Source organism: Lycium barbarum, chromosome 3 (genome assembly GCF_019175385.1).
Source record: "Lycium barbarum isolate Lr01 chromosome 3, ASM1917538v2, whole genome shotgun sequence".
Taxonomy (NCBI): Eukaryota; Viridiplantae; Streptophyta; class Magnoliopsida; order Solanales; family Solanaceae; genus Lycium; species Lycium barbarum.
In genome coordinates, this window is record NC_083339.1 from 131,507,140 (window position 1) to 131,526,914 (window position 19,775).

The 19,775-nt window shown below is 36.9% G+C and overlaps 1 protein-coding gene across 1 annotated transcript; it reads right to left on the reverse strand.

Moving 5' to 3' along the window:
• Nucleotides 1-5,805: 5,805 nt before the first annotated feature.
• LOC132631369 (uncharacterized) lies at nt 5,806-6,889 on the reverse strand. Its single transcript, XM_060346950.1, has 3 exons — nt 6,770-6,889; nt 6,353-6,725; nt 5,806-6,107 (listed from the first exon to the last, which is right to left on the reverse strand). The coding sequence occupies exons 1-3, from the start codon at nt 6,887-6,889 to the stop codon at nt 5,806-5,808; spliced, it is 795 nt and encodes a 264-aa protein (XP_060202933.1).
• Nucleotides 6,890-19,775: the final 12,886 nt, after the last annotated feature.

The following is a 19,775-nucleotide window of genomic DNA, read 5'->3' on the forward strand; positions in this document are numbered from 1 at the left end:
ATTTGTCTCAATCTCACTAGAATACAAGCATACAGTTAATATTTATAAAAATAAAGCCTAAAACACCACAAGAGATGCTCGCTGAAAATTAAAAACAGATTTTATTGACACCAAACTTTCAAGATAAAATCAAAAACATTACCAGAAAATAGTGGTCAAGGAACTAACAATCGAAAACCAATGCAAGCAACCCGGATACAGACTCGTCAAGGAAAGTGAAAAAATACGTTTTTATTGCCTATATAGCAATCTAGTATCCAAAATACTCATTACTACAATACGTAAAAGTACAAAACATATTTCCCTTTCGCATAACAAACAGGAAACTGTGATCTCATAAAATTTACACAGAATATGAAAAAGCTTCACCGCATTACTTACTGGTTTGAGAAAAAAAATGAGCAAACAAAATTAAAGTAGAATTTGAATGTAAATTGTTACATACCTGCAGAGTTTGTTTCGTCCAACGGTGAGGGTTAGGCATAATCTTGATCTCCATTTATATAAGATGTTTAATGAGAAAAATTTAATACAAATTCATAATTAGTGCTATTTGATAAATGAAGGAAAACAAAGAGTTTGGCAACGTCTACAAGCCATAAGTTGTTGTAAGTCATTCATAGTAATTGTTTTTTGTAGCAGATATTTAGCATTTAATAGAATTTCATTAAATACCCACTATTAATCTTTGAATTACCTATAATCCCTGTAATCCATCCGGAAATGAGCGAATCTATCATGTATTATTAGGATTCAATATTCATTAAATAAGGCAGCCCCTTTAATATTCATAATGCAGCCAATAATTTGGGGGTTTTCTTGGTTTATGTAACGTGTAGAATTTTGACTTTATTTATGTAATTAAAATATTATTATTTAATTAGATTTTGATTTAGTGTAGGGGTAAAATGGTAATCTAACTTTGAAGAAAAGAGTTTCCCACTTTTAGTATAATATGATGATGATATATAATTTCACTCGATGTTGATAAGAAGAATGAATAATATACCAAAGCATTCATTTCTTATGATTGTTTTTTTGACAGAGTCCTAAATACAATGTAGTAGCTCACAAAAGTAATTATAAGTACAAAACTGTTCTTCTGTCATTCTCTTTCATTGAAGAGTCCTTTCGTTTTCTATATACTAGGCTTTGTTTGAGATTTAGTTCTTCTCTTTTTAAATAAAATTTTTGTATTTATCATTTCTCATCTCTTACTAAATACTAATTGACAAAATAAAAATATAATCTTGCAACTGATTTTGGAGCAATCAGTCTTTTAGCAGGTATGTGATAGTCTAGTAATTTTACGTCTTTCATCGATTCTCGAGGAACTAGTAGTGGAATCGGTATACAAAGCAAGCTTGAGAGTCTTTGATCACTTCTTTCAGATAATGCATACTTCCTAAGTCATCCTCTATTATTTCCTGATAGAAATTAAGAGTCCACCAAACAGCATAGAGAACCAGGTTCTCTATATGTTCCCTCAAGTAAAAATAGAAAGTAAATAAGACAAGATAGTTACTTGAAAAATTCCTTGCTGATCTAAAACCACGACCCACCGGAGTAAGATTTCAACTTAACTAAACTGAGCAACTTTCAGATTACAACCTTTTGTAACCTAGGAATTAAAATCATAATCCCTCACCCCTTACAATAACTCTATTGTAAGCTACAACCCTTGACTAACTCTAGCCAAGCATTCAAACTAACCTTGACTAACTCTAGCCAAGCACTCAAACACGCCTTGACTAACTCTAGCTAAGATATCAAAATAAATAAAGGTTGAAACCTTCCTACAATGACACTTCTCGAAAGTAGAGTAGGATTACAAGTGAAGAACAAAATGACAAAGACTTAACAAACCTAGGACTTAAGACATCTTCAGTTGTTGAGATCTGGTCCTTGGATTTGTTGAAGCTTTGTTCTTGAGAGCACTTAGAGAGCAGGTGGCGGCTGCACTTGGAAGAATGTGATTTTTCAGATTTGAAGTGTTAGGTTAAGCATTGTAACATGTTGTATATATATATTGGAGAGCATGTGAGAAGCATGTGACCATGGATAGGGACATTTCATCTTTTGATATTGGCCTTTAGCTACAGGTTTGGCCTCTAGCAAACTGCAGCTGTGCTGCTGCAGTTCTGTCAGTCGGCACAGTGACAGTACCGCAGCTTTACAGCTTTGGCGTGCTTACTGTACGACACTCAGGGGACCTGATCGAGCACTTGGTCCTTTGAGTGTTTGTCAAATCATCAAAACACAAAATGACATAACTTATCAATTTCCCCCCTTTTTGATGATGACAAACCCATAATTGAAATTTCCCTTGAGATCCAGATTCTCCACTTGTTCCCCCTGCGGATCAGACTTAAACAACATGTTAGCATCCATTTTTCAGCATTTCAGCATATCAATTTACCCCTCCCCCCCCCCCCCCCCCCCCCAGAAAACTTCTCCCTTTTAGCATCATTGAAAAGAGTTATAAAAGTGGCACAAGCACAAAGAAGTTCAGCCACATTAACTCATAGCCACTGGGGCAACACAACATGAGAAAAAACAAGAATCAATAGATAGAGAACATTGCATAAACCAGAGTAATTGCTAATGAAATATAGTAAACAGGATAATATTCAAGACGTAGCAGTCAAAACAGTTCAAATTATGATAATTAAAATGTCAAAAGTACCAATGTCATCAAAAGGATAAGAGTAAACAAAACAAGAGTTTAACCGGGGAGGAATGGACTAAAGGGACATGTAAATTAAGGATAAGCTGGGAAAGAACTAAGGATCAAAAGCCTTAGGATTTTATCACATCTCTTACTGGCATCCCTCTGATCTTGGACCATTTGTTCACGGAGCACATCAAGCTTTTCCCTCAACTCAGCATTTTCAGCCCTTAACGCAACATTAGTAGTTGCCAGTTCATTGTTGGGACCAGATTCCTGTGCCTTGGCAGCCAACTGAGCATTCAAGATAGCAATCTCAGCTTGGAGCCTTTAAATTTCTGCAGTGACCTGCTCCTGTGCCTCAATCAGGCTAGAGATTGTTGAATGGCTGCCAACTCCACCCTTTTTCTACACACATTCACACTCCTTTAGAGTCCTCATGGTGAACATCTGCTTACGATTTCCCAGGTAGCCTTTCCAGTCTTGACTTTAAAATGCTCAAAAATCTTGGTCAAGAAAAACCCATATGGAAGACCATGCTTTCCTTCCTTGGCATTAACCACATTTATTATGTACTCAAACATGAGAGAGGATAGACTGAAAACTTGCTATAGCCTTAATAAAGACCAGGTCGCAAAAGAAGCGATGCATCTTCGTTTAGCCCTTGGAAGCAGCACTTTGTTGACAAGCTCAAATAAGAGCTGATACTCAGACTTGATCTGCTTCTTATAGAACCTTGCACCAAGCACAATCACTTCCTTTTTAACAATCAAACCTTTGAACTCTTGTGTGGTTCCCCTTGAATAGTTTTTTAATCCTTCAGTGGGAACACCAAGGATTTTACCAAGCTTTGCTTCATCCAACTCAAAATCTACCCCATTTCCTGACAAGACTAGGTCCCTCATTTAAGTCCCATGTTTTTGGTACACTAACCCTTTTCAGTTGACTCTATTCCCCCTGAGTCTTTTCCCCCTAACTCTCTGCACTAACTCCCTTGGCATTCATAGCATCAACAAAACCAGCAACAAGTTATACTTCACTTTGTAAAATTAGACCTACCCAACCCCTTTCAGACAAATTTCCATCAAAATCTACGGTAGAGTCCTCTACCCTTTTATCACTATCCAAAGGGTTGGAGTTACCTGATTTTCTAGGACTTTTCTCATAATCTCCTTTATCAGCAGCATTTTCTTGTTCTCGGAACCACCTACACTTACAAACTCATGCATGACCGTGGGACTGGTCTATTCTTCAACCCTGTTTGGTTCCTTTGTACCCATAACTTCAGCATCCACGGTTTGGCTCGAAATCTCAACTCCATCGTCTTTTTCTTCTAGCTCCTCAGTGTGTTGGAAGAATTTGGATATTGATAGAGTTTTACCACTTTCCTCTGAGTCGGGTTTTTCAGTTGGGGCAGGGTTTGAGGAAGAAAGCACAAATTTCATCGGGGTTTGATTTATTTGAGTCCTAAAGGGACCTAAAACGATTGGTTGTGGTAATATTGCAGATGGGTTTTGGTCAGTGGAGATTGGGGATTTTGGTGGTGAATCTTGTAATTTTAGGTCTGATAAATATAGGTTTTTGGAACGTGGAGATGTGGGGTTCGTTTTTGGGACATTTGGAGAGGAAGAGTCATTTAGAGACATGGTGGTTTGTCGGTAGAGATTGGAAGAGCAAGGGTCGATGTTATGTAACATAGAGAGAGAGAGAGAGAGAGATGAAATGTGTTTTAAGTGAGGAGAGAGGAGATACACTTTTGGTTTTAAAAAGGGAACAAGGTATCGCTTCAAAAGAGGTGTATCGTTTTGGGCTTAATGTGAAAAAGAGGAGGGAGAAATTTTAATGACATGGAAATTTTAGAAAATTTAAAAAGTACATAAGTACTGAAGAGACCACTAACCTGAGTCACAGGAATCGGGTTCTTTGACAGCTTTTTAAGATGTAGGCAAAAACTCTGAGAAATGTAATGTCTCCAATTTTTATGTTGTCCTGAAGATGCCATGTGTGTATACTTGTAACAGTATAGGAGTGAGTTAGATGCCATCAAAAAAACACTTTTAGCATTGTACCTTTCCTCTTAACATAGCCAATTAAGGAGGATCCACTAGTTGAGCTTGATCAAGCCCAATTCCAAAAAAATTCTTTCAAAATGCTCCCTGCTCAGTGCCTTGGTGAAGATGTCTGCTACTTGGTCCTCTGTCTTGCAGAACTCCATACAGATCAACCCCTTTTCAACATTATCCCTTAGGAAATGGTTCCTTACATCAATGTGCTTGGTTCTTTTGTGTTTCCATATTAAGTGCACTTGTATTATCACAAGACAAGTGCACACACTCAGTGAGCACACCAAAATCCTCAAGTTGTTGTTTGATCCACAGCAATTGAGCACAACATGAGGCAGCAACCATATAGTCAGCTTCAGCAGTAGAAAGAGCAACTAAGTTTTGCTTCTTTGTACCCCAAGAGATCAAGCATGACCCCAGCAAATGCGCCGTTCTAGATGTGCTCCTTCTATGCACCAAATATCTAGCATAATCAGTATTAGCATATCTAACCAAGTGAAAATTATCACCTGAAGGATACAAGAGGACTAGGTCCTAAGTTCCCTTGAGATACCTCAAGATTCTTTTAGCAGCTTTCAAGTGAGATTCCTTTGGACTTGATTGCAACCTTGCACACAACCCAACACTAAAGACAGTGTCAGGTATGCTAGCAGTTAAGTACAACAATGACCCAATGATACCTCTATACATTGTTTCATTCACAGGAGAACTATGTTCATCCCTATTTAACCGAGTAGCAGTGGCTATAGGTGTATCAATGGGCTTAGCATTCTCCATCTCAAATCTTTTAAGCAACTCCTTGATGTAGTTTTGTTGACTGATCATTGTGCCTTTTGAGGTTTGCTTTACTTGTTGCCCCAAGAAGAAGTTAAGCTCACTCATCATGCTCCTCTCAAATTCACTTCCCATGAGCTTGGCAAATTCTTCACAAAGGGAATCATTTGTGGCACAAAAAATGATGTCATCAACATAAATTTGCACAATCAACAGATTTCTTCCTCTTTTCTTTAGAAATAAGGTGTTGTCAATTTTTCCTCTTGTAAAGCCATTTTCAAGGAGGTATTTTGATAATCTCTAATACCATGATCGAGGAGCTTGCTTTAAATCATATAAAGCCTTGTCAAGCTTGAACACATGCCCAGAATGCTTATGACTTTCAAAATTAGGAGGTTGCTTGACAAAAATTTCCTCCTTCAAGTACCCATTAAGGAAGGCACTTTTCACATCCATTTGGAATAATTTGAATTCCATATGAGATGGAAAAGCAATAAGAATCCTGATTGCTTCCATTCTTTCCACATGAGCACAGGTTTCACGATAGTCAATGCCTTCTTCTTGATTGTAGCCTTGAACCACTAGCCTTGCCTTGTCTTTGCCTTTGTAATGTTTCCAAATTCATCAAGCTTATTACGAAACACCCACCTAGTTCCAATCACTGTTTTGTCTGAAGGCCTGGGGACCAGGTGCCGCACTTTGTTTCATTCAAATTGATGGAGCTCTTCTTGCATAACAACTATCCAATCAGCATCACTCAAGGCCTCCTTGATATTGTTAGGTTCAATTTAAGATAGAAAGGCTGAGAAGGAAAGCATGTTTCTCGCTCTAGACCTTGTTTAAATACCAAAGTCTAAGGGAATAATCACATTGTGGAGTATATGAGACCTTTTGTGTTTCCCGTTAGATACTTGGACTTCAGGATTCGAGGGACCACGTTCTTCCATGTTTGATCCATCATTGATATCTATAGAAGCATGACTTCTGCTTCGTTGTTCATCCCTGGGAGTACCTGACACAACATCAACTACCCGACGTTCAGTGTCAAGTGGAGTAATGGAGGGACCTGGTTCCTCTGAGCCTTCTGGAGATTTTACTGCATCTTCTTCGTTGCCCTGCTTGACTTGACTCATCAACTCCATCTTTCCATTTGAGATTTCAATGGCTTCATCAGGAACCTTTGAAAACTCCACATCTACAGCTTCATCATCGTGTGTTCCCTTGTCACAAAATTTATTTGATTCATCAAAGATCACATGCAGACTTTCTTCCACATACTAAGTTCTTTTGTTGTAGACCTTGTATGCCTTGCTGTGAGAAGAATACCCAAGAAATATTCATTCATCACTCTTTGCGTCAAATTTTCCCAAAGATTCCTTACCATTGTTGAGAACAAAACATTTGCTTCCAAATGCGCTTAGGTAGGCCAGCTTAGGCTTTCTCCCATTTAGCAATTCGTATGGAGTTTTCTCAAGCAAGGACCTGATCATGCACCAATTTATCACATGACAAGCAGTGTTGATAGCCTCAGCCCAAAATTTTTGGACACACCACTTGTTATCAGCATTGTTCTGGCTATATATTCAAGTGTCCTATTTTTCATTTCCACAATGCCATTTTGTTCAGTTGTTCAGGGAGCAGAAAAATTGTCACTTATACCATTTTCAGCATAAAATTCTTTAAATTTTGCATTTTCAAACTCAGTGCCATGATCAGATCTAATGCTCAACACTTGATTTCCCAACTTCACTTGAATCTGTTTCACAAAGGTCACAAACACAGGAAATGTTTCATCCTTGGTTCTCAGAAACAGAGTCCAAGTGAACCTGGAATAGTCATCAACAATCACAAAGATATATTTGTTTCCTCCTCTGCTTTGAACCCTCATTGGCCTACACAGATCCATGTGAAGAAGATCTAGTGGCCTTGAGGTGCTCACGTCCTTCTTTGGTTTAAAGAAGGATCTCACCTGCTTTCTTTTTATACAAGCATTACACACCTTGTGATCTTTGAATTTGATATTTGGTAGCCCACAAACCAGGTCATTCGCAACAAGCTTATTCAGCAGAGAGAAACTTGCATGTCCTAATCGTCTGTGCCATAGCTCAGCATCATCATCTATAACACTAAGGCATGTCAAGTAACCACCATTTAATGATTTAAGGTCTTCAACATAGATGTTCTTGAATCTTTTTGCTATCAACACCACTTCACCAGATTTGAGATTGGTGACAGTAAAAGATCAAGACAAGAACTTCACTTCATTTCCCAGATTTGGGACACACTTAACAGACTATACTTCAAGCCATTTACATAATAGACATTTTCAATCGCATGGGAGAGTGTCTTGCCAATTTTGCCAATGCCAAGAATATATCCTTCCATTTCATTTCCAAAAGACACACTCCCACTTTGAAAGGCCTTAAGTGAGAGGAAATCATCTATTATTCCAGTCATATGCTTCGAGCAACCACTATCCATGTACCATTTTTGACTGCCTCCTCTCACTTCAGCCTGCAAAGAAAGTCACTTTTTAGATTTAGAAACCCAAACCAGCTTGGGTCATACTGATAGAACGGGTGAATTAACCTTTTTTTTGCCCATGTGGGCAGCCCATTCTTTTTCATCCGAGGACCAGGTCCCTCAAACTTAGACTTCTTTCCAGAAAAATTCTTGTTTTTCTACAAGGACTGAAATTTGGCTTTACATGTATCCTTGTAGTGGCCAGTTTGGACACAATGAGTGTACGACCAATTATCAGTCACAGTGACATACTTGCTATGGGAATTGTAGGGGGTTTTGGCCTTTTGAAAACAATGCCTTGCCTTCCACCCTTAATCTTGAACATAGCAGCAACCACATCAGAGGACCAGGTCAAATGAAGTGACTTGTCAAGATCAATTTTAACCCTTTTTAGATACTCTTAAAGTTGCTTATTCTTCTCTAGCTCAGCAGTAAGACTTATTTTGATTTTCTTAAGCTCATTTTCAAGCTCAAGGTAAGTCTCACTGACCACTTGTTTTCCTTTGGATGGAATGTTCACCCATTTTTCCATTTGGCTTTGTAACAGAGAGTTATCTCTAGTTACTTCCTCAACTTGCTCCTTTAGATCTACAACAGTGACTACCAAATCAGTCGTTGTTTTAATACATAAATTTCTTCACTTAGAGTATTTTTCTCATTAATAAGCTGTGATAGGCATCAATCAACACATTTGCTAAAGATATCAATTTTTTCTGAGAGTAACTTTTTGGAGTTTTTGTAACAAAAAAAAATTTACCCCATCTTTCTCATTGTCATCATCATCTTCAGATTTTGCTATGAGTGCAAAGATTGACTCATATTCTGAACATTCACTATGAATAGCCAGCATAGATGTATCACCTGCATCATCTCTATCTTCAGATTCACTGGAAAAATCTCCCCTAGCAGCCAAAGCCTGCTTTACCAAGTTGTCAGCAACTTCCTTTTTGTTGAACTGCTTGTCAGGGACCTAGTTCCTCTTAGCTACCTTATCAGCATTTTTGTAATAATCCTGCTTGTGAAGAGGACACTCTTTGATGAAGTGTCCAGGATTTCCACACTGGTGACAACAATTATTTCCCTTGAAGTTCCTACTGGAGCTTCCTCTCTTTGGGACCCCACCATTTCTTCAAATCATCTTGTGAAATCTTCGAGTGAGGTATGTCATCTCAGATTCGTGACTGCTTGTGTCATTTTTAGAAGCTTTGAGAACCAGGCTCTTCTCCTTCTTTTGCTCTCTTCTTCCAAGATCCTTCTTTCTCTTCATCTCATACGTCTTAAGGTTACTAATAAGCTCATCAATAGTCAGTGTCTGCAGGTCCTTGGCTTCAGTGATGGTATTCATTTTTCTTTCCCAAGAACCTGGTAGAACACAGAGTATCTTCCGAACTAGCCTGTTGGTTGAAATAATTCCTCCAAGAGAGTGAAGCTCATTGATTCTGGAGGTGAAGCTAGTGTGCATATTGTGAATTGACTCATCTTCTTTTATTTTAAAAAGCTCATACTCAGTGGTAAGCAGATCTATTTTGGATTGCTTTACCTGACTAGTTCCTTCATGGGCTATTAGAAGAGCTTCCCATATCTCCTTAGCAGATCCACAAGATGAAACATGATTGTATTCATCTAGCCCAATACCACAAATCAAGATCTTCTTTGCCTTGTAGTTCTTTTCCACATATATTTTTTTTAATTTTAGTCCTATGGGACTATTTTCTATTAATTGAAATAAAAGTCCAGCCAAAAATTAAATACATGAAAATAAAAAGCAAAAGGACTAAAATGTGAAAGTAACTAAAACTTGCCCAAGCCCTAACTTCTCGGTCATTCCTTTTCTCCGTTGGCTTGTTTGGTTCAGGTGACCATCAACGGAACACCTGTGTTGACGATCCCATTCGTAGCTCTATCTCTGTCGCCCTCTTCCTCCTCCATATAAGTTCTTCCATCTTCCTCTCTATTTTGTGCGCGTTCCATATGTTGAACTATGACCTTGTTTATCTCTTTCATCTATGAGCTTTTTGTGAGCACTTTCAACCAGATAGGTCATATGTTGTGATGAATCCCACATTTCCACCTGCTTTTTCACCAATAAGTTCCTCCTATCCTCTTTATGATGATGCTTTGTCTTCGGTGTATATACCTCATTCCCCATCATCTCTATGTAGCTGTTTGAAGTGATTTGTGTTACCTTACCTCTATTGCTTGATTCAATTTTGTGGTATTCTCTCCAGATCTGTGTGAACGTATCCACTCTTTCCCGCAATATTGTTATGCTGTGTCTCCATTGGTGCATCTTTTCTCTGCTTGCATACCTAATTATGACCACCAAATATAATTGCTTCATTCTGATGTCATTTGTGTGGTTATTATTTGAATTCCCTTTTCCCTTCCTTGTGATGAGTTGTGTTGCTATTTCAATCTTTAACACCTGTGTATTCTCCAGGGTATTTGTCAATTTACAATTTTAATCCTCATATATGGTATTTGAGATTTATCACTGTTAATGAGCTATTTATCACTGTTAATGAGCTTTCTTTGTTCCACCTCCATTGCCATAAAACTATGATATCTCAAATTGCCCTTGTCCAAAGCCTGATTTGCTAGGGAATCTGCAAGTTTATTCCCTTCCCTTAACATGTGCTCATATCTGATATGTATATCTATGCTCATCTCAACAATTTTCTCCACTCATTCAACTATGTTCCAAGGTGGTTTCCATGTATTATTAAGAATCTGTGATAACAATTTGGAGTCAGTCTGTATTATAATGCAATCTAAATGTTTGCTTTTACAATACTTGATTGCCTCCAATATTGCTATAGTTTCAGCCTCAGTATTTGAAATGTAACCAAACTATTCAACCTAAGCATACATTAGATCTCCTGAATTGTTCCTTAAGCAAAAAACATAAGAACTCCTACCAGGATTTCCTCTGGATGCCCAATCTGTATTGCACATAATCCATCCCTCAGGAGGAAATTTCCATAGTACCTTAGTGATTTTCAATCTAGTTGTTTCTTTCTCTAGAAATTGTATCATGTCTCTCCATTTGTGTGGAACTTGCTTTATGGAGGAATTCCTCACCTGTACCAGCCTTTGAATTGCTAAGTATACCTGATAGATAACTCTCCCCACAATTTTATTCCTTCCATGCTTGATTGAATTTCTCCTCTTCCATAGTTCCCATATAACTATAACATGTAACGCCTGAAAATTTGACTTAAGCCTCCCATTCACAAGTGTTTGCCACCAATTCAGTATTATCTGTTGTAGTTGTAATCCTTCCACATTTTTACCTGTAAAAGAGCAAAAGTAGGACCAAGTCCGGTTAGTTGAAACAAATTTGGCAAAAAGATGTTGTATTATTTCCTCCTGAGGGATTGAACAACACCAGCATCTTGAAGCCATATTATAATGCATCCTCTTCAAAATATCATCAAGTGGCAACTTGAATTTCCAACATCTCCGTAGGAAGAAAGAAATTTTAATAGGAACCCCCTTTATCCACATGAATTTATATATCTCATTTGTCTGTCCTCTCAACCTTATGTATTCCCATGCTGATTTAACTGAGATTTCACCCTTTGTATCTAATATCCACCAAGGTCTATCCGTGCCCTTCTCCCAGGATGATGGTTGTATAGTATCAGTAATGTGTTGCACTATATCCTGGGGCAACAATTCATTAAGCAACTCAGTATCCCATCTACCATCATGACGGACTTCATTCACATTTTGAATTCTCCCATCATAATACTCCTCAGAAGTAGCATAATATAAGTCCCCCTAGCCTGTCCAATTATCAAACCAAAATTGTGAATTACCCATTTTTGTCTGCCACCAGATTTGATGCTCTGTTAAATCTCTTGCCTGTAGCATTTTCTTCCATGCTTGAGATCCATATTTCCATTTTGACACTACTGCATTCACCTTCTTGTTATATTTTTTTCTCATAAAAGCACTCCATAATGATGGCTTAGTTCTAAAATTCCACCAAAGTTTGCAATATCAGGCCATAGATTCATCATGCATAGATCTGAAACCAAGTCCTCCTTCATTTACTGGCAAACAGAGGTTGTGCCAGGCTGACCAATATCTACTTTTCCCCCAATGGTATTGCTCCAAAACAATTGAGCAAACAATCTATGCATCTGCTTAATAATACAGTCTAGTGGATTCACTGCTGAAAGCATGTGAATAGGTAAACTCTGTAACACATGTTTAATCAATATATCCCTCCCACCAAAGGATAGCATTTTACCTTTCCAGGATTGCAACCTATTCATTATTTTCATCAAAGTAGGATTATAAAAATCCTTCTTCCTTCTGCTATAAAAAATAGGACAGCCCAGATAAGTAAAGGGAAAATCCTTTTTGATTATTCCTGTTGCCACTTCCACCATAATATTTATATCTCCTGGGACTTTGTGATGCATATACACAGAGCTTTTCTCCCTATTATTCTCTGTCCTGAAGTCTTTTCATAATTCTTCAACACTTCGACAATCAGCTTTAAGGAAAACAAATCAGCTGATCCAAATATGATCATATCATCTGCATAAGCTAGATGAGTAGTCTTAGGACTCCATTTAGGCATCCCATACCCTTTGTACTGAGGTATATGTAATAAGGCATCTAAATTTCTTGTTAATACCTTAGCTGTAAGAATGAAAAGGGTGGGGGAAAGTGGATATCCTTGCTTGACCCCTCTTGATGATTGGAAAAAACCTTTTTGTTGACCATTTATTAGAATAGAATACCAATTGTTACTGACTATTCTGAACACCATATCATTTACTCTTTCTGAAAAACCCATATTCCATAGCACCTTGGTTAAGAATAACTAAGACACTCTATCATATGCCTTAGCCATATCTAGTTTAAGCACCACATTAGCAGTCTTAGATCTGAGTCTAATATCTGCAATGATTTCTTGAGTCAACAACACATTCTCCACTATACTTCTCCCCTTAACAAAACCAGCTTGATTTAAAGAAATAATATCAGCCAAACCATCAGCCAGCCTTTCACGCAACAATCTTGAGAATATGCTGTTCACAAAGTTATTCAAACTTATTGGCCACATATTAGAAAAGGTATTTATCATATCCTTTTTTGGTAATAAGACTAATTTAATATGAGTTATAAACTTTGGAAGCTCTGCCTCACAGAAAAATGCTATCACCATGTTAGTAATATCTTCCCCAACAATTTCCCAGCATTTTTGAAAAAAAAGACTAGTAAAACTATCTGGCCCTCCAGCACTTTCTCCATTAAGGCTGAAAACTACTTTTTTGACCTCCTCATGGGTTGGCATCGCCTGAATATATTTATTTTGATTCTCAGATATCATTAAAGGCATATGATCCAGTATTTCAAATTTATCAGGGTCATTGTCTTTTGTGAATTATGACCTGAAAAATTTGATAGCTTCTTCTGCCATTCCTTCCTCATTCTCTACCCAATTTCCCTTTTGATCCTATATACTTTTCAGTTGTAATCTCTTCCTCCTCCCTTATACATATGCATAAGAATTTGGTATTCCTATCCCCATCCTGAAACCACTGCATCCCTGCCTTTTGCTTCCAGAATTCCTCTTTTAGATGTAGATACTTGTTTAAATCAGCCTGGACTCTATGCAATCTTTCTCTCTCTCTCTCTCTCTATTATTAAGAGTAGGCTGTAATTCAAACTGAACCTCATGTACTTTGACTACATCTTCCAAGGTTTCTATCTCTTGAAAAATATTTCTAAACGTCTGACTACTCCATTGAGTAAGAGCTTCTTTCACCTTCTTCAACTTGTGATGGAAAATAATGAAGGGATTAGCCATGAAATCAGCTATCCAATGATTTTTGACAGTATCCATGAAAGTTTCATTCTTAGTCTAGAAATTTAGGAACTTAAAAGGATTCTTAATATTTGTAGAGTTACCAGTGTATGATATCAAAAGAGGGGCATGATCAGAACCAGTTCTGATTAAATGAGCAATTTCAAACACCTGTCCAGCCTTTTAAATATGCAATCATCACCACTCTGACCATTCCACCGTGTATATTTACTACCCTTAAACCCCAGATCATCCATATTACAATTCTGTAAGCATTGATTGAAGTCTTGTACTTCATTAATGCCAACATGAAAGCCTCCATACTTTTCCTTCCCTGATGTTATAACATCGAAATCACCTCCTATCATCCATGGTATAGCCATATTCACAGCCACATATTCAAGTGATTCCCAGAGCTCATTCCTTTCATTTTGAGTACATTTAGCATTAATCAAAGTGACTATTAGGTCCTCTTGAAGATTCTGATTTGTCAATTTAATGGTAATATGTTTTGCATGATCCGCCATCACCATAAATTCAAACATGCTGTCAGTAAAAGCTCAAATATTTCCTGACACATTTGCTAGAGCAGTATGCAGCCCCAACCTCCTTCTATAATCCCTAATTTTGTCTGCATCTTGAAAGGGTTCCATCAATCCTATAAATCCAAAATGATACTTCAAATGCATGTTTAATAACCTTTGAAAATCTCCTTGTGTGTTAACGGATCTAATATTCCATATGATAGCATTCATGATGAAACAGTGGATTTTTTATGAGTCCTTCTTGCTGCTACTCCCCTACCAGGTGGAACACTATTCTCCCTTTGATTCTTCTTTTGGCTTTGCCCATTCCTTTCTCAAACTGTTTTGGTGAAATATCTCTTAATCTTGCAACAACTTTAATAGTTTGATCAATGGAATGTACATCTAGATCCTCTTTTGTTGCAACTTCTGCTACTCTTCCATCACTGTTATTTTCTGTTACAACCAGCTGACCAGAATCTTGATTCTTGAGAGTTAACTGCATATTATTTTTCTGTCTGTTTGTTGAGTGGTTGTTATCATTTGTATCAGTATCCTTGGTATAATTTTCCTATTCCGCATTATTGTTATTCTCCTGATGTATCTCTATTTCCTCCTGTCTTGTTTTTTCTCAGCTTTTTCTTCTTGTTGTAATTGTATGCTCATATTTCCCTCTTCATATTGTGTTTCTTTCTCATGCATTTGTTTATTTTGCTCTTTATCTTGCTATATTTTTGTTAATGCATTTTCTCCTTGTTTTGCTTATGAACTTTAAACTGCTGAAGCACTGTCACCTGATTCTTGCCCCATTGAATTACTATTTCAACTATCCTCTACTCCTTTTATGGGACTGTTTTTCCTCGACATCTTCTATTGTTGCTTTTCTACTGATTGTTCATATCCTACTGGCTGTTTATTCTCTTCCACTGCGAAGCTTTTTGTAATCCATTCTTTTGTGGTGGCTGATTCTCCTGTATTTCCTAATTTTTACTCATTGCTGCTGAATTTGCATGTTTCTGTGCTGAACCTGAAGTGCTACACTCCACCTTATCCTCTTCATTACAATTGTTCTCCAATATTGCAAAGGTGTTTTGTGTTACCAGTTTGTCTGCATCTGCATTCATACTATTGGTATTATCTCCAACCTTTCAATTATGATGCCATTTTATCTCTTATATATTTACTCCTTCTAGTCATCCATTCTTGTTTCCCATGCTTAATGCCAAGCCTATCATTGTTGAAATTCTTCTTTTGATCTACAGCAGTTCTACTCCCTTGATTCTCCTTTCCCAAATCCTCTCTAAAATGTTTCTCCAATTCTGGATGTAGAGCCCTACAATCAGTTTCCCCATGACCTTGAAGTTTACAATGCTTGCAATATTTAGGGAGGTAATCATAATTGATTTTAATCCACTTTGATTTCAGTTCACCAGTGATATCATTCTCTTCAGATATGTGAATCCTTTGAGGATGTTCAACTAATAAATCAATTTTCACTTTCACATTTGCACAGCTAGGTCTTGTCTTGTTTGCAGTTGCTACATCTATAACTAGTGGTTTCCCAACAACTGACGCCATTGAGAAGACTACTTCTCTTGCAAAGAAATTAGGAAGCAGATCAAGAAAGGTAATCCATGCTACAGCCACAGAAGTTTCCTCCTTTGGATTAAACCAAGGATCCCAAATTAATGGTCTCATCTGACAATATTTTTCATGTATCTTTAAATAATAAGCAGGGTTAGGCATCGTCTTTATGTAATCTTCTTGCCAACTGAGACGTATTAAGATGTTTCTTTCTTCTATCAATCCAATTTCACAAGCACCTTTCATCCCACATTGTGCGGGTACAACAATCCTCAGTTCTTTAATGTCAATGTTGTCTCTTCTTTGGCCTAATTTTGAAATGAGGCATTGCCTCTTGATCACTCTTTAAAGTACCTTTAACCTGTCTTGGCAGAGAAATAGCCTCTATGAAGAATGAATCCATTTTGTTTGTAAGTCTAATGTTTGCTAAGGAGCCTGCTATAGTATTAGCTTTTGTCATTTTATCAGCTTGATCTCCATCGTTGGTCTTGTTGACACCACTTTAGTGTTTAAAGGCTAAAGCAATCCAGTTGCATGCCTCTTGCCTTGAAACATGGAAACTATTTGTTCAAGAATAGTGTTATCACTTATCAATCGAGTGACCTGATAAGGTATTTCGGGAATATGATTATTAATGCCTTCAAATTTATTAAAGGATCTGCTTTTCTAAATTTCCCAACACAGAGTTGATGGTTAGCATTGGAACATAAGATCATGGATTGAATTTTTAGGGATAGTGAGCCATCATTGAATGAGCATGGATTTAATTGATCAATCAAGATACCTAATGGCACAAATATTACCAAAGTGATCCTTTGAGGAAAAATTGTGGAAACTCTTGGCTTGTTTGGTACTAATAGAGTTAGTCTCTTACATGTGAAGCTTTTAATTGAGCATACCCCTTCAAGTGGAATTTTAAGTGAAAAGAGAAGCAAGATGCATAGAAGAAATGATCTTTGTGACAACTTTTTGGCTCATTTTGTGACTCTTTACCTATTGGATGAGTTTTACTTGGGATGATGAGATATTACTCTATTTGTTCTTGCTTAGGAAGTAAAATTGATCCATCTTGACTAGTTCATATGTCATGTGTGGTGAGTGTTTGTTGTATAATTCTTGTGTTTACTTTTATCATCTAGAACTTACCCGGGTAGTCTTTCAATGCTAATTTTGATTATGTTGGTTGAAGAGATGACCTTGGGCTATCTTTGTGATTTTTGAAAAAGCCTCTTTAGCCTTTCTAGCCTACCATTGCATAAATAATATCACTAGTAACTCCATTTGAGCCTATGACCTTTTCTTTGATTGCCATATTACAAGCCTTTACCCTTTTTTTATGAAAAGTCTCTCTTTTGAACCTTTCCCTCCTTGAACATGAAATTGTGAGTCTAAGGCCAAAATCCTAAGTTGGGGGTGTTAGTATTGCTTGAGAAGCGGTGAAGGGTGGTGTTATGGAGAAGTCAAAAGAAATAAAGAAAATTTGAAAAATACAAAAAGGTTGCAAACTTTTTGTGCAAAAAAATGTATCTTTGTGAAAAAAAATGGAAAAGAACGAAAACATTAGAAATCAAGAAAATGGTTGCACAAAAAGAAGTTGGAATAATTGGGGAAACTAGTATGCAAAGGAAGGAGTGATGTTTTGAAATGAAGAGGAAAGTGGACAAAAGGTATTGTGTAGTGGTCAAGGAGGGCGTAGTCACTTGTATCCCAAATACTTATCCTACCCTTCCCCTAAGCTCACATTACAAGCTTAAAAAGTCCCTATGTGATCTCCAACCGAATGTTCTTGAGTTAGTGATGATTGAAAATAAGGGCAAGCTTATGGTGTGATATTTGTTAGCACTAGAATTTCTTTGTTGAGTGTGAGTGACTTTGTGTTTATGTCCCTTGTGTTGTTGTTGTGAATATAGTGATTTTGGGAGTTTCTTTCTTGTGAGGGCATATGAATTACGATAGATTGATGATGTTGAAAATTTTCAAATTGAGTCAAATGAGCATGTCTTGTAAGCTAATGGTTTTGAGTAACTTATTGAGGCTTGAGTGTTGTCGCTTGATTGTTTTGAAGCTCCATTGCATTCTTGAAGTTGTATTTTGAAAGGAGAGAATTATTTGGTTGAAGTTTCACATGCGTGTAGCCTAATTATTTGTACCAATCAAAGTCATGTTTTGGTGCTTAAAGTGGATCCTTTTAACTTGGTATGATGTTGGTGCACTTTTGAATGGAGTCCTTTGAAGGAAATTGTATGATTTGAATTGCTTGAGGACAAACAATAATTTAAGTTTAGGGGTTTGATAAGTTGGTAAAATACCAACTTATCTCTTCTTTAATCTTATATTTTTGCTATGTTTAATTGAGAAAATAGTGCATTTAATATCGTTTACATCTATTTTACAGGTTTTATATGATTTAGAAGTGATCGGAAGAAATCAAGTGAAAATAAAGTAAAAAAGAGGCCAAATTAGACAAAAACTGAACAGTTTTGCAAAACTGTCAAAAAGGGACAGTTTTGCAAGAATGGGACAGATTTGCAAATTCCGAAAATCAGTGGTTGCTTTGGACATATTTTTTATTGCAAAATTGTGGGACTATAAAAGGAAGATTAGAGAGAAAATATTGGCATCTTTGGCATTTCAACACAAGTCTTGGAGAGCTTTGGAGAGCTAGGGTTTCATCCTCACACTTTGGAAGAGAAGATTTGGAGGCACCCAATGAGAAATTTTTTATCCATTTCTTCATATCTTGCTATTTATTGAATATTTATGTGTAGTATTTCATTTCAATACTTGAACCTTGTTTATGGAAGTATACATTGGTTAAGTTTGGATTGAATCTCTTGTTTTGCTTATGTGTTGAATGATTTTATAATTATTAGAAGTGAGTTAATGTTGTTTTAATTATTCTTGTTCTTTAATGTTTCTTAATGGAATTGCTAACCCTAGGACTTCCCATTTATTTCGGTTTAAACTTGGAAGAGGCAAACTCGAGATTGGGAAAGAATAATTAATAAGAATTTAGGGCGTTAACCCTCATCTAATGGAAATCGACTTAGGGATAGCCGACACCACTTGTAGCCATATTCGGGTGTTCGTAATGCTTCTAATTGCTTTAGGGATATTCAATTAGGTAGTCTAGTTAGTCTTCGGAAGAAGCTAATTTAGAGTCATTATCCGAGGCCAAGTAATATAAACTCACCATTATTTGTAAATCATGAAATACATTGGATCGTTACTTGAGCGTAGTTTCCTTTGTATCCATTCTTGTGGCCATTGATCATTTTACTTGCTTTCTAGATTAGTTTTAGCTTTATTAGTTTTTAAATCAAAAACCAATATATTATCAAGTGTTTGGCTTAGCTTAGGAAGTGATAATTCCTTACTTGTTTAAATCGCCTAGTATATTGTTCCCTGTGGGATCGACTCCGACTCATAGTTGGGCAAATTATGTTGCAACTCATGTATGTGCTCACATGTGTTATGTTTTTTCATGTGCTTAGTAATTTTAGAAATGGCTTCAAAGACTATCATTGTCGAATTGAATAAGGGTAAGAAACTGAATGGTGACTATTATGACATTTGGCACCGTTAAATCCAATACGTCCTTGAAGAGCATGATGTTTTGGAGACTCTAAACAGTGTCATGGTTGAGCTGTTTAGGGGAAACACAGAGCAGCATAAGAAAGAAAAAGAGGTTTTTTCAAGCCTGGAAGAAAAAGAATAGTATTGCTCGTATAACGTTGCTGAGCAATATGGCTGATAATCTGATGCGTGAATATGAAACGTATCCATAGGCTCAAGCAATGTGGATAGCACTG

Excerpts from the sequence above, each read along its gene's own strand:
- LOC132631369 (XM_060346950.1), bottom strand. The coding sequence starts at position 6,889 with ATGGTAAGGAATCTTTGGGAAAATTTGACGCAAAGAGTGATGAATGAA. Across the intron at positions 6,726-6,769 it reads AACTTAGTATGTGGAAGAAA|GGAACACACGATGATGAAGC; the intron begins GTCTGCATGTGA and ends TTTTGTGACAAG. Across the intron at positions 6,108-6,352 it reads GATTATTCCCTTAGACTTTG|GCAAAGACAAGGCAAGGCTA; the intron begins GTATTTAAACAA and ends AACATTACAAAG.